General features: G+C 39.6%; 1 protein-coding gene across 1 annotated transcript in view; it reads left to right on the forward strand.

Moving 5' to 3' along the window:
- Positions 1 to 14484, forward strand: part of CCDC25 (coiled-coil domain containing 25) — an 81930-nt gene extending 67446 nt beyond the window's left edge. The window contains exon 9 of the mRNA XM_082402895.1: positions 14368 to 14484. Coding sequence (XP_082259021.1) covers positions 14368 to 14469 — 102 coding nt within the window. The 3' untranslated portion in view covers positions 14470 to 14484. The remainder of the gene's footprint in view (positions 1 to 14367) is intronic.
- Positions 14485 to 15518: the final 1034 nt, after the last annotated feature.

A 15518-nucleotide genomic window follows, 5' to 3' on the forward strand; every position in this document is an offset into this window, starting at 1 on the left:
GGTGACACCTGTTAGCAATGAGGAGCTATGTATGGGTGGATTTCTTTTTTTAATCAACTGTATTGAGGTATAATTTATTTTTATTTCTATTTTTTTAACTTAAAAAAATTTTATGTATTTATTTATTTTTGGCTGCATTGGGTCTTCATTGCTGCACGCGGGCTTTCTCTAGTTACAGTGAGCAGGGCTACACTTCGTTGGCGGTGCACGGGCTTCTAATCACGGTGGCTTCTCTTGTTGCGGAGCACGGGCTCTAGCGCATGGGCTTCAGTAGTTGTGGCACGTGGGCTCAGTGGTTGTGGCTCGCAGGCTCTAGAGCGCAGGCTCAGTAGTTGTGGTGCAAGGGCTTAGGTGCTCAGCGGCATGTGGGATCTTCCCCGACCAGGGCTCGAACCCAGGTCCCCTGCTTTAGCAGGTGGATTCTTTTTTTTTTTTTTTTTTTTAGAAATTCACGTTCTTTTTAATTTATTTATGACTGTGTTGCGTCTTCGTTTCTGTGCGAGGGCTTTCTCTAGTTGTGGCAAGTGGGGACCACTCTTCATCGCGGTGCGCAGGCCTCTCACCATCGCGGCCTCTCTTGTTGCGGAGCACAGGCTCCAGACGTGCAGGCTCAGTAATTGTGGCTCACGGGCCCAGTCGCTCCGTGGCATGTGGGATCTTCCCAGACCAGGGCTCGAACCCATGTCCCCTGCATTGGCAGGCAGATTCTCAACCACTGCACCACCAGGGAAGCCCGGCAGGTGGATTCTTAACCACTGCACCACCAGGGGAAGTCCCTAGAGTAAGTCTTGAAATCAAGTAATATAAGCCCTCCAACTTCACTCTTCTTCAAAATTCTGTTGGCTTTTTAGGTCCTTTGCATTTGAACACACATTCTTGTCATCAGTTTATCAATTTCTACCAAAACAGTCCTCTGGAATTGTGTTGGGAATGTATAGAATCTACAGATAAATATAAGGAGAATGGACATCTTAATAATATTGTCTTCTTCTACATGAAAATAATATATATTTCCATTTGTAAAGATTCTATAAAATTTCTCTCAGCAATGTTTTGTAGTTTTTCAGCATAGAGGTCATGCACATCTTTTATACATTTCTTCCTATGTATTCTATGTTTTTATACTATTACTGGATATTTTTTATTATTTTTAATTCTGCTATTAATTTTATTTTTAAATTTTTTTAATAGATCTTTATTGGAGTATAATTGCTTCACAATACTGTGTTAGTGTCTGTTGTACAACAAAGTGAATCAGCCACATGCATACATATATCTCCATATCCCCTCCCTTTTAAGCCTCCCTCCTACCCTCCCTATCCCACCCCTCTAGGTCATAGCAAAGCACCGAGCTGATCTCCCTGTGCTATGCTGCTGCTTCCCACTAGCTAACTATTTTACATTCGGTACTGTATATATGTCAATGCTACTCTCTCACTTCGTCCCAGCTTACCCTCCCCCTCCCCATGTCCTCAAGTCCATTCTCTACGTCTGCGTCTTTATTCCTGTCCTGCTCCTACGTTCGTCAGAACCATTTTTTTTTTTTTTTTAGATTCCATATATATGTGTTAGCATACGGTATTTGTTTTTCTCTTTCTGACTTACTTCACTCTGTATGACAGGTTCTAGCTCCATCCACCTCACTACAAATAACTCAATTTCATTTCTTTTTATGGCTGAGTAATATTCCATTGTATATGTGTGCCACATCTTCTTTATCCATTCATCTGTCGATGGACACTTAGGTTGGTTCCATGTCCTAGCTATTGTAAATAGTGCTGCAATGAACATTGTGGTACATGTCTCTTTTTGAATTATGGTTTTCTCAGGGTATATGCCCAGTAGTGGGATTGCTGGGTCATACGGTAGTTCTATTTTTAGTTTTTTAAGGAACCTCCATACTGTTTTCCATAGTGGTTGTATCGATTTACATTCCCACAAACAGTGTAGGAGGGTTCACTTTTCACCACACCCTTTCCAGCATTTATTATTTCTAGATTTTTTGATAATGGCCATTCTGACTGGCATGAGGTGATACCTCATTGTAGTTTTGATTTGCATTTCTTTAATGATTAGTGATGTTGAGCAGCTTTTCATGTGCCTCTTGGCCATCTGTATGTCTTCCTTGGTGAAATACCTATTTAGGTCTTCTGCCATTTTTGGATTGGGTTCTATGTTTTTTTGATATTGATCTGCATGAGCTGTTTGTATATTTTGGAGATTAATCCTTTGTCTGTTGTTTCTCCCATTCTGAGGGTTGCCTTTTTTTCTTGTTTATGGTTTCCTCTGTTGTGCAAAAACTTTTAAGTTTAATTAAGTCCCATTTGTTTATTTTTGTTTTTATTTCCATTTCTCTAGGAGGTGGGTCAAGAAAGATCTTGCTGTGATTTATGTCAAAGAGTGTTCTTCCTAAGTTTTCCTCTAAGAGTTTTATAGTGTTTGGTCTTACATTTAGGTCTTTAATCCATTTGGAGTTTATTTTGGTGTGTGGTGTTAGAGAATGTTCTAATTTCATTCTTTTACATGTAGCTGTCCAGTTTTCCCAGCACCACTTATTGAAAAGGATGTCTTTTCTCCATTGTATGTTCTTGCCTCCTTTATCAAAAATAAGGTGACCATATGTGCGTGGGTTTATCTCTGGGCATAAAAATTATTTTTCCAATTACTTTGCTCCTAGTATACCGAAATGCAATGGCTTTTTGTATATTGGCCTTACGTATTTTGACATTGATAAATTCACTTATTAATAATAACTGTTTCCTTGTGATTCCTTAGGATTTTCTGCATAAACAGTCATGCTGTTTATGCATAAAGACAACTTTGCATTTTTGTTTCCAATATTTATTTCTTTATTTGCCTTACTTCACTAGGGAGGACGTCCAGTAAAATGTTGAATAGAGGGTGAGAGATGAGATCTTTGCTTCGGTCCTGATTTTAGAGAAAGCATTTAATCTTTCACATTAAATATACAATTAGCTGTAGGTTTTTCTTATAAATGCCCTTTATTGAGTTGAAGAAATTCCTTTCTATTTATAATTTGCTGGGAGTTACTTTTTTAAATCATGAAAGGATGTTGAATATTGTCAAATTATTTTTCTGCATCTACTGAAATGGCTATATAATTTTCCTCCTTTGTTCTGTTAATGTGGTAAATTACATGGATTGGTTTTCAAATGTTAAAACAATTTTGCATTCCTGGGATAAATCCCGCTTGGTCATGGTACATTATCTTTTTTTATCTATTGTTGGATTTTATTTGTTAATATTGTTCATTCTATTTGTTAAGAATTTGTTAGTATTGTAAATTGTACTTGTTAAGAATTTCACGAAGGTTATTTGTGTGTAATTTTCTTTTTTAATGTTCTTGTCCGGTTTTGTTATCAGATTTATGCTGGCTGTCTTGGTCCATTCAGGTTGCTAAAACAAAATAATAGAGACTGCGTGACTAATAAACAACAGAAATTTGCTTCTCACAGTTCTGAAGTCTAGGAAGTCCAAGATCAAGGCACCAGCAGATTCAGTATCTGGTGAAGGCCCACCTTCTGGTTCATGGATAGTCTTCTTTTGGCTGTGTTCTCACATGGTGGAAGGGGTGAGGGATGTCCCTGGGATCTCTTTATAAGGGCACTAATCCCATTCATGAAGGCTCTTCCCTCATGACCTAGTCAACCTTCCAAAGGCCCCACCTCCTATTACCATTACAAACTAGGATGTTAGCATTTCAACATATGAATTTGGGAGGGTCATAATTATTCAGTTCATTACACTAGTCTCATAAAATGAGTTGAGATTTCCTTCCTTCTCTATATTCTGAAAGAGTTTGCATAAAAATATTATATGGTCCTTAAATATTTTTATAGGATTCACCTGTAAAACCACCAGAGACTAGTGTTCTCTTTGTGAGAACTTTCCTTTAATTAAAAATTCAATTTCTGTAACACATATAGGACTATTAAGATTTTTTATTTCTTCTTGAGTTAATTTTTATGAGTTGTGCTATTCAAGGAATATGTCCATTTCATCTAAGCTAAAATCTAAAATCAAGTACATTGGCATAAAATTGTACTTAATATTCCCTTGTGGTCCTTTTCTTTTTTTTTGGCTGTGCGCCACATGACTTGTGAGATCTCAGTTCCCCAGTCAGGGGTAGAACCCAGGCTGGCAGTGAAAGTGCCGAGTGCCAACCACTGGACTGCCAGGCAATTCCCTCCTTTGTGGTCCTTTTAATGTCTGTATGATCTAGAGTGATAGCCTTTTTTATTCATGATATTGGGATCTATGTTTTCCCTTGTGTTCATTATTAATCTTTCTAGGGGTTTATCAATTTTATTAATTTTTCAAATAACTATTTTTGGCTTTGTTAACTTTCTCTATTTTTTGTATGGTTTCTGTTTTATTGATTCTTTTTCTTACATTTTCCCCCCTTCTACTTGCTTTGGGTTTAATTTGCTCTTCTATATCTAGCTTCTTAAGGTTAACGTTAACCTTTCTTTTATCTAATATAGACATTTAAGGCTATAAATTTCCCTCTAAAAACTGCTTACCTGCATCCTACAAATTTATATATGTTGCATTTTTACTATCATTCATTCTACATATTTTCTAATATCCCTTATGATATCTTTTTTGTCCCAGGTGTTGTTTGGTAGTTTGGTAGTTAATTTTCAAGTATTTGAGGATTTTCTAGCTATCTTATTTTCACTGATTTCTAATTTAATTCCATTGTAATCAGAGAACATATTACATGAGATTCAAATCTATTTAAATGTATTGAAACTTAACTTATGTTCTATTTTGATGGTCTATATTTTCTTGAAAACAAGTTTATTATGCTGTTATTTGGCATAATGTTCTATAGTTACCCATTAGTTCAAGTTGCTTAAGATTTTCTATACACTCACTGATTTTTTGGCTACTTGTTTTGTCAGTTACTGAAAGAGGGGTGTTCAAATACCCAACTATGATTGTGAGTTTGTCTATTTCTTTTTTTATTTCTGTCATTTTTGCCTCATGACTTTTGAAGCTCTTTTTTTACGTTTACAGATATGTAACACTGTTATGTCTTTCTGGTGAATTATCTCTTCTATCATTCAGACATATCCCTTTTTCTCTCTTGTAATGTCTTGAAGTCTGCCTTGTCTGTTATTAATATAACCATACCAGCTTTCTTATGTGTACTGTTGATTGACTTGGTATGTCTTTTGCCATCCTATTATTTTAAATTAATTTTTTTAAATATAAAGTTCTTCTTATGCAGACAGCAGCTAGTTGGGTCTTTTTAAAAAACCTGAATTTTAATTAGAGTGTTTAGTCTTTCAACATTTCATGTAATCATTGTTATGGTAGGGTGTAAGTCTACTATATTGTATTTCTTTTCCGTTTGTTCTTTCTCTCTTCTACTCTTTTGTTGTTCCTTTCCTGCCTTCTCATGGCTGATTAAATAATTTTTAGTATTCCATTTTATTTTTTCTATTGGCTTCTTAGCTATTCATCGTACTATTATATTTTAGTGCTTGCTCTAGGATTAATAATATCCATTTAACCTATAAAAATCTATTCATAGTCAATATTGTACCCTTTCACACTTTATAATTCACAATTTCCACTTCACATTTCCTATTTTTCACTTCACACCTGACACTTCTACTCCACGCATCCCACTTCACTAATGTAGTAACATTGCAACAGCATGATTTTATTTACATGTTTCCCATTGTCCAACATGCTATTTTTAAATGTCTTCTTAATATACTACAAACACATATGTTATAAATGCCCTGCAATCTTATTATTTTCCTTAATTGTTTTTTAAGAAAACCCAGAGAAGATAAAAACCTCATAAATTTTAATATTTATTCACTCATTTACCAGTTCTGCTGCTCTTCATTTTTTCTGTAGATTCAAGTTTCTATCTGATATTTCCTGTTAGCATGAGGAATATCCTTTAGCAATTCTTATAACGCAGCTATGCCAGCTCTGAGCTGTTTAAGCTTTCATTTTTCTGAAAATATCTTTGTTTTCCCTTCATTTTTGAAGGACATTTTTAACGAATACAAAATTCTATGCTGACAGTGTTTTCTTTTATAACTTCAAAGATTTTATTCCCTTTTTTGGGTTTCTTTTGCTTCTGATTAGAAGTCAGTGGTACTTCATATCAATGTTTCTCAGTATGTAATGTGTCCTTTGTTTTCAGATTGTTTTCTAGTTCTTCTCTTTATTTTTGTTTTTTAACAGTTTTATTAGTAAGTAAGTGCATAGGTATGGTTTCCTTTGTATTTATCCTCAATTTTTTCCCCGATTCTCCAATTTCATGTATGTTGGCCCATTTGATATTTTTCCATATGCCTGTGAGATTCTGACCATTTTTCTGCTGTATATTTTTTTCTCTTTATTCTTTAGTTTGGATAATTTCTATTGATTTGTCATCAGGCTTACTGACTTTTTCTTTTTTCATAGCTAATGTGCTGTTAATTCCATCCAGTGAATACTTTATTTCAGTTATTGAAATTTTCAGTTTTAAAATTTCCATTTGTTCTTTTCTTTATAACTTCCGCTTCTCTGTTGAGATTCTCTATGTTGTCATTCATCGTGACCATATTTTCCTTTAGTTATCTGAGCATATTTATTATCATATTTTTAGTCTTGGTCTGCTAACGTTTGGGTAACCTCTGAGTCAGTTTCTATTGCCTAATTTTTTTCTTGACAATTGTCACATTTTTCTGGGTTTTGCTTGGCTTTTTTTTTTTTTTTTTTTTTTGCAGGGGTGGGACACATCTAATCATTTTAAATTGTTGATAACATATTTTAGAGACTATGGAATCTGTTATTTTCCTTAGAAGAGTGTTGAGAGAGTGGATTTTTGTTCTAGCAAACAGTTTGATCACTGGTTGATACCCTTAAACTTGGCTTGACTTGATTTTATGCTTTGTTATGGTAAGTCTGTAATGAGCCCAAGTTATTTTCTAAGCCCTCTAACTTCATAGGACTCAACCTCCAAACTCTGTCTCTTAGACATTTTTCAGAGTTTGGCTTTAGTTTTTTTAGGGTGGACCTATGAGAGGCCTTCCCCTAGGGTGTAGTCCTTACTCCTAAAACACAGATTTTCTTATATCTCAGCCTGATGTCCAAGATGTTAACAAGGTGTTAATGACATCTTTCCACTCTGGCTGGTATGGATTTCTAATACCTCTAAGACTTTTTGACCTCTTCTATTTCTGTTCTATTCTTAAGCCCTTATCAGCCTCACAGGTAATTCTTTGTAGTCTTGATCTGTGCAGGTACAGTCCTCATCCAAGGACTCATGGGTGACCCAAGCACAATTTTAGGGTCTCTTATATGCACATGTCTCTCTTATTCAATGCCCTGCTCTGCAGATTCCAGTTGCTTTAGCTGCTGCAAACTCTGAACCCTGACTCCTCAGCTCCGCAAAACTGCTATGCTTAGATTAGTCTTTAGCCCTCTGCCTTCAGTTACAAAACTGACTCCAGGGTGATCATGGTGTTAACCTTGTGGGTTTTCTTTCTCTCAGAAACCATAGTCTTAGATTTCCTGTTATCCACTATCTGAAAACAGTTGTGTCATATATTTTTTCTAGTTTTATGGTTGTTTATAATGGAAAGACTATACCAGTTATCCTGTGATATCCAGAAGTGGAAGTCACCCAGTGGATTTCAGACAGGGAAATCTCAAAATCACTTCAATTTGTATCATATGGTAAGGTGTTGAGGGAGACCACTTAGGAAACTCTACCACATTTTCTACTCCCCTTACATTCCTTCCTTTTTCTGTATCCTTTTTTCCAGTTATAGCCCTGCCCTCTGATGATTTGATCCTGCTGGGACCTGAAGTGATAAACAGATATGTTTAATTCCTTTGGGTCAGTGTTATGTCCTGGTAGTTCATAAATCAGCACAAACCTCTCTCTTTTGTGGATAGCTTGCATTCCTCCTCCATGTCATGTTCACAAATTAGATCATGAATAACCTGTACTGACCAAACTATCAGGGAGGTAAGTTTCTTATTGATCAGAGCCCCATTTACTTCTTGCCACACATCCCTCCCCTTCTCCTTCTGAGAGGATCATTTCCTCAATTATCTCCTCATTCCTTTCTTATTCTATATGTGTTTTTCCTCTCTCTACTTTATTTCTTATTAAAAATTTTTTTTCTGGGGTCATATGAATATGTATATATCTTTGTATAAATTGATTTATATGTATTTATACATATAAATTCATATACATATATATGATTTACACAACCTGATGGGGGATGTTCATGCATATGTTAGTGAGAATGTGTGTGGCATAATTTCTGTGGAATGAAGTTGGCAAAGTGAGGTTGGAGAACATCCAGAGGGAGAGAACTATTTATTTACTAAGCATTGGCTCTGAGTCAAGGCACTAAAATATACCCTTTACACACAAACTTCATTTAATCTTCATTACTACTCTATGAAGTAAGGATTCTTATACTTATTTTTCAAAAGGAAAGCTGGGGCTCAATGAGGTAAATGTAACTTGCCTCAGACACAGCTGGTAAACAACAGAGCAAGGAGTTAAATCAGTGTTTCTCTGGCTCATATCTGGGCTCTTTTCACTATACAATACTTTCTCCCTAGAAAGATGTCTGTTAGGAAAAGTGATCAAAGAGCATGTAGTTCCCTGACTTGTGAGGGTGGAATGAAGGGAAGAAGATGTATGGGGAAGTAGACCTATGGTCCAGTATTGCCTTGATGGAAATGGTCAGATCTTAGGGATCCTCTCTAATAATCTCCCACCTGGAATCTGAGTGATCTGCGAGGATTTGTGAACAGGCACTGGAGAATGAAGAGGGTGGGAGAACTTAGCCGAGGGGATCAGAGATTTAAGTAATTGAAAACTGCAGAAAAGGAATCATAGGATTCACAAGGAAATGGGTCCAAAATCTAGGAGGAGAAGGGATTGAGGATGAGTTCAGAAGGAGAACAGAACCCTCAGGTGACAAAAAGGTCATTCGGCGCTGAAACTTACAGGAATCCACGGGGGCGGGATTAATGAAGCAGACAGACAGCCTTCCCAGAAGTCACTCACACATGAAGAGACAGGAACTGGGTGAGTGTAACCAGCCTCCCCTGGTCTCAGCAAGGGGTGCCAACATCATTTATTAGATAATCAGGATGAAATGAGTGGTCTAGTTAGAAACTTTAGCATGTTATGAAAGTATATTGAAATGGAGCATAATGTCATGACAAGTGCAAGAAGAAGGGAAGGAGTCAGAGAGTTTGAAAAAGAGAAGAAAGTAAAGGAATGTAAGGATCGCTCAGAGATTCTGCCACCCTGGCCAAGGGAGACAGACTGAACTGGGGGGGGGGGGGGGTTCAAAAATGGGGTGGTTAGAAAGCTGTGCTCTGATGAATCCTGATGATTTGCTAAGTTCTCCCCAGTCTCAATTAAATGTAAACACTCCTTGCTTTGGAAAGGCAGTGTGACATCTTTACTTTTTCATATTTTAAAATAAAAATAATTGATTAACACATTCACAAAATCCAAAAGGTGCAAAAGAATATACAGGGAAATGTAGGTCTCCCCCCACCTCTGTCACCCACTTCCCCAGCCCTCCTTTCCAGAGGAACTCCTATTATCAGGCTTACATGGTTCCTTCCAAAGAGATCTGCAGCATTTAAAAACAGCTATGAATATATTGATAGCTTTCACAAAATGACAGTACACTGTACATGTTCTTTTGCACTTTGCTTTTTATAAATTTTAACTTTTTGAGTATTTTTTGGAAATTATTCCTTATCAGTACCTAGACAACTGCCTTATTACTTTTTAAGAGCCACATACTTTTCCATCATAGAGCTGTATCATAATCTAACTAGTTTCCTACTGATGGGAATTCAGGTTAGCTTCCAATCTTTCACTATTACATACTGCATACTAGGCAATAAACATCCTTGAACATACATCACTCTGTGTGTGTGTGTGTGTGTGTGTGTGTGTGTGTGTGTGTGTGGTATGAGGGAGCAGGGAAGACCTAGGAGTGGAGGTGCAGGGTCAAAGGATATGTGCATTTTGAACTATGGAGAATGGTTGTCTCCCTTTTTTAAATGCGTGCTGGCTGCTCATTTGTGAAGCCATCTGCCTGATGGGAGGAAATCGATCAGATATACCAGTACATACGCTCTTTGTTTCAGTTCTTCCAAAAATGCTGTGAGGTACAGAGGCAAGTCATTCCTATATTTTGTCCAAGAAAGCCAAGCTCAGCAAGGTGCTGGCAATCCCAATGTAACCCGGCAACTTCCGATCAGTCTCTTGGGTACGCTAACACTGGGAAAGGTTGCAACTCTCTGGATAAAGGATAGAGATGCTAGGTCTCTAGAACTATGCGTCCTTCATGATAAATAACCAAAATCAGCTTTCTGGTCCAAACCAGTCTTAGCTGTGGGCCTGGGGTCTTCTGCTGCGTCCAGCTCAGCTTGAGCAGAGCTAAGAAAGCACAACTGGGCCTGCTCTCATCCCACCAGGTTCTATGATGTCTTGGGGTCCTGAGACAACGTGGCCAGGCCACCCCCAGACACAGGATTCCCCAGATCCTAGAGCATTTAGATGTCGTTTTAGTGTCCGCATACCCACCTCCAAACACAAGAGGACTTTTGTTCTGAAATGGGGCCTTGGGGAGCCCGCCCTAGCCACCCGAACCCCTCCTCTGCGACATGGGAAGATGATGAGCTACAAACAAGATGCGGCTCAGTGCGTTACTAGCATCGCTTTGGGTCACTTGCTTTAGCTTGGAACCACCACGGAATAATCACGCTTTTGATGGGCAGTCCCGTTTCACTTCCTTGTTCCCAGGGCGTTTCTACCCCCAGCCTGGGCTATAGCCCTTTCCCTCTTAGCTTTCCAGGTTTTGAGGAAACAAAAGCTGTTCGCAGTGTCCCCCCAAGTCCACCCCTTGGTTGGAACTGGGGTGTCTACAAGAACCCCCACCCCGCCAAGCCCAGAGAATGTCTCCCCTGGGCACTGCCGGAACTGGTTTATGAAATTTCTCTCTCAGACCTTCTGAGTTGCCCGGGCACACTCTCCTCTTAGATGCTGTTTCTGATTTCAGGTCTTTTCTGACTGACTGGTTTGGTCCTAACATTTTCATAGTATTTCCCAAGGAATTCCAAGTTCTAAGGAAGGGCCTTGGGGCTGCTTAGGAAAGCCTCTTTAACTAAAGAGTTCCCCACCCCCTTTTAAAACATTGTGAACTATATCATACATTCAGAAAAGTACAAAAACATATGTGTACAGTTTAAAAATAAAATGAAAGCCAACACCCATGGAACCATCACCAGGTATAGACATAGAATATTGCCAGTACTCTAGAAGCCCCCTTTGTGCCCCTCCCTAACCTATTTGACATGTTGAAATTCAGGTGAGAGTTCTCCACCTAAGCAAGTCTGAAAAACAATGGGTCACTGTCCTGGAATGTCCCCCCAGCTATCCTCACAGCGTCCATCACACGTGGTGCTGTCCTCTCCCGGGCCTATGAAGCTCTGGAACTTCTCTCACACCCAGCCCTGCCTCCCAGCCCACCAATGGGTTAGGAAGAAATATTAGTAGGTAAAAAACTTCACAAATGAATTGTATTCGTGAGGGAGAAGTGGCTTTTTACGGTCAATCTTCCTTTGCCTTTTCTTTTTTTTGAAAGTCTTTTTGGTAGGTTGGTTTGTTTTAGGCCACTATCAAAGACTTTGGTGGTTCTTTCCCCTTTACCCTGTGTCTTTTCTATCGCTTTCCTTCCTTCCTTCCTCATCATAAGTCATCACTGACCATCAGTCATCGTGGGCACAACAAAACATTCCGTCTTGTAGATGGAAATAATTTTAGAGTACAAACCACGCGTAGGTCACAAATTACAGGTACAATGACTGGTCACAGAATCAAGTTCTGTCCATCATTTTTAGTTAGAATCCCTGAAGGACAGGAATTCAATAAATATTTTTAAACCAATGAAAGTTTCCTGGGTTGCTGTATCATTCGGGATCCACTCAGAAGCAGAAATCACACCAGTTATTCAGATAGAGAGTATTTAATACAAAGAAGTGTGGACTGGGGTAAAGTGGTCCATCAGAGAAAAGGCAAGGAGGGAACCCTAAGGGATCACGGAGGCAGGAAGCAGTCACCACCCCCAGGGCTGGTAGAACAAAGGGTCAAGACTGAGTTATTGAAACTCAGAAACTTGGAAGAGGGCCCATAAGGCTGAAACTCAGATGTCTGAGGAGGGGGCTCGGCTCAGCTGACCCTGGTATCTCCGAGCTCGGAGAGGGGCATCAAGCCCTGTGATGAGGGGCATCAGCCATCTGGTATCAGAGTTTCCAACAGGGGAAGGGAGGGGCGTGCAATCAGGCTGCTTCTGTGTTTGACAAACTTCGAACTGGATCCAGCTGCTGTTATAGGTGAAGAAGGGAGGTTGGGGTGATACTCACAAGAAACAAAAGCCCACAGGAAGCAGATGGGAAGGAGTGAGTCTCCTCTCCTCCTCCAGGCTTCGATCTCTGTCTATTAACCCTGCTGGGCAGAGCATAACCGGAAACCAGGTGAGTGAGGGAGTCCTGGCATCACGAAGCAGTCATTGAGCAGAGTGCAGAGTTTGGGACAGAGAGACAGTAGCTTAATAACTGACCCAGTAGGTCTGACAGGGAACCCAGGACTGGCTCCCCTGAGACCACTAGCCGGGGGCTGTATTTAGTCCCTTTCTGCTCACAGGGATGGAGCGCTCGATTCTGGAGAAACAAAGATGAACGTATGAAACACAGTGCCTGCCATCAGGAACTCACAGTCTGGTGGGAGAGCACGTATGCCTACAGGTTATTACAAGGTGAACAGTATGTGTGAAATGCTCCCTATTTACAGTTCCCCCACCATCATCCTATTTATTTCACCTCCTATTTGGAGAGAGATGATCAGGGAAGGCCCCCCTGGGGAGGTGACATTTGAGTGGAGTTCTGAAGGATGAGGCAGCAGCCATATGTAGGTCATGGGGAAGAGAGTTCCAGGCGGTGAGATCTATGGTGTTCATACCCTGAGGCTGGCACCTGTCTGTTCTGTTTGAGGAAGATCAAGGCCACCTTGTCTGGAGGCAGGTGGGGGGCAGAGGGACAGTTAGAGGAGCCAGCAGGGAGCACAGCAGGGGAGCCTCCTGAGCCTTGTTAAAGAGTTTGGGTTTTATTCTAAGTGCGGTGGGAAACTATTGGAAGGATTTTAGGCAGGGAATAGATGAGATCTGATTTATGCTGAAACAAAACGAAAAACTCTGGTTTCTTTAAGGAGAACAGCATCAAGGATGGAAGCAATCTACAGATTCGGGGCAATCCCTATGGAAACACCAATGGCATTTTTCACAGAACTAGAACAAATAGTTCTAAAAGTTGTGTGGCAAGTGAAGTAAGTCAGAGAAAGACAAATTTCTGTGCCTCACTTTATTGAAATTTACAGGATCACCAATTCCTTGTTGAATACAAGTAATGACAGCAGTATCATCTCTCGTTCTTGATCCTAAAGAGAATGCATGCACTCTCTCGCCCTCTCCCCACCCCCTTCTCTCTCCTCTCTCTTTCTCCCCCACTTCCCAGCAAAAGGGTATCTGGTTCATTAATGCGCAGGAGGAGCGCAGGGGGTGGGGGAGGGACTGCTTTGACGGCAGGGAGTGTGGCTCTGCTCAGGGATTATGACGCTGTCGCCAGGCTCTGAGTCTCTGCTGACTTATGGTGGCTTCTTTCCCAGGTGGGGTCTTCTCTCAGTGTCAGGCAAAGGCCCAGCCACTCCAGGCGTTTCAGTCTTCTGACCTTGCGACCCCATAAGGAGGAAGTGCCTCTTTTCTCATATTTCCAGCCCAAGTCTGGGCGCTGATGCTCTTTGGTGAAGAGTCCCACCTGGGTAATGCGTCCATTCCGGCAGAGGGTGTGGCCAGAGCAGGGGTATTCTCACCAGTCACCCCTGCGTCACTGGTCCACTCTGGGGGGAACGTGGGTGGTGAGGTCAACACTATTTGAGCCGCATGAAGTGATTAAAGAGGTTTATGCAAAGGAGCATAAGGGTGTTGTTACCCAAAGAAGAGACAGTGATTGCTGGGGAAACTAACACAGCAGCTATCGCTGTAGGCAGCAGGGGTGCTGAGTTTGCAGGACTGAAGCCGACAGAGACCAGCAGGAAGGGAATTCTGGGAGAAAGAAACGGTACAAGAATCAGCCGTGGAGGTGGGCTGGAGACAGCTTATCTAGCAGCCTGGGCCCCCGGGAGGTCCCATGATCGCCAAGGAGGAGACGGACCTCTGGCCCTCTGTTTTCTTTTTAAACTAACAGTTTTCATCATCATCATCATCATCATTATTTGTCTTTTAAGTTTTGATTATCGAAGATTTCCTATTACTCAGCCATAAAAAAGAAGGAAATAATGCCATTTGCAGCAACATGGGTGGACCTAGAGATTATCATGCTAAGTAAAGTAAGTCAGACAGAAAAAGACAAATATTGTCTGATATCACTTGTATGTGGAATCTAAAAAAATGATACAAATGAACTTATTTACAAAACACAAATAGACTCACAGACGTAGAAAACAAACTTATGGTTATCAAGGAGTTTGGATAAATTAGGAGTTTGGGATTAAAATATACACACTACTGTATTTAAAATAGATAACCAACAAGGACCTACTGTATAGCACAGGGAACTCTAGTCAATGTCTTGTAATAACCTACAATGGAAAAGAATCTAAAAAAGATTCTATATATAACTGAATCACTTTGCTGTACACCTGAAACTAACAGAACATTGGAAATCAATTTTTCAAGAAATTTTTTTTAAAATTAAAGAAAAGAGAAAATTTCCAACATGCACAACGTTAAAGTGACTGGATAAAGAACCCCATGTCCCCATCATCCAGTTTTACAATGATCAATGTTTTGCCAATTGTGTTTGATTTGTCATATCCCATGGAGTACTTTAAAGCAAATCCCAGACATCAAATCATTTCCCCTCTAAACATTTCAGGTGTGTATCTCTAACATATAGAGGCTTTCAAAAAACCATAATCACAATACATTGTCACACTTAATTTCTTAAATGGTCTAATCATAAATCTGTGTTCAAGTTTCTAAGATTTTCTCAAAAATGTCTTTATAAGTTGGTTAGTTTGAATTAAAGTCCAAAGTTCACACATTGCATTTGGTTGATATGTCTCTTGAGTTTCTCTCTTCAATACACTTTGACTTGAAGATGAATTTTAAGTCTCTTTTAATCTATAGCATTCCCTCTTCTCTTTGCTTTTCCCATGCTATTTATTTGCTGAAGAAACTGAGTCATTCTGGGTTTGACCGGCCGACACCTCAAGCTCATGCAGATGGTATTAACATGTTTCTTTGGAGCTATTGTATGTACACTAGAAGACAGATCTAGAGGCTGGATTACAATCAGGGTCAATCTTCTTTTCTTTGTTTGTTTGTTTGTTTCTTTTTTTTTTTTTTGGCAAGTTTACTTACTAGGTGGAACTG

The sequence above is a fragment of the Balaenoptera borealis genome (assembly GCF_965194805.1).
Source record: "Balaenoptera borealis genome assembly, chromosome: 8".
Taxonomy (NCBI): Eukaryota; Metazoa; Chordata; class Mammalia; order Artiodactyla; family Balaenopteridae; genus Balaenoptera; species Balaenoptera borealis.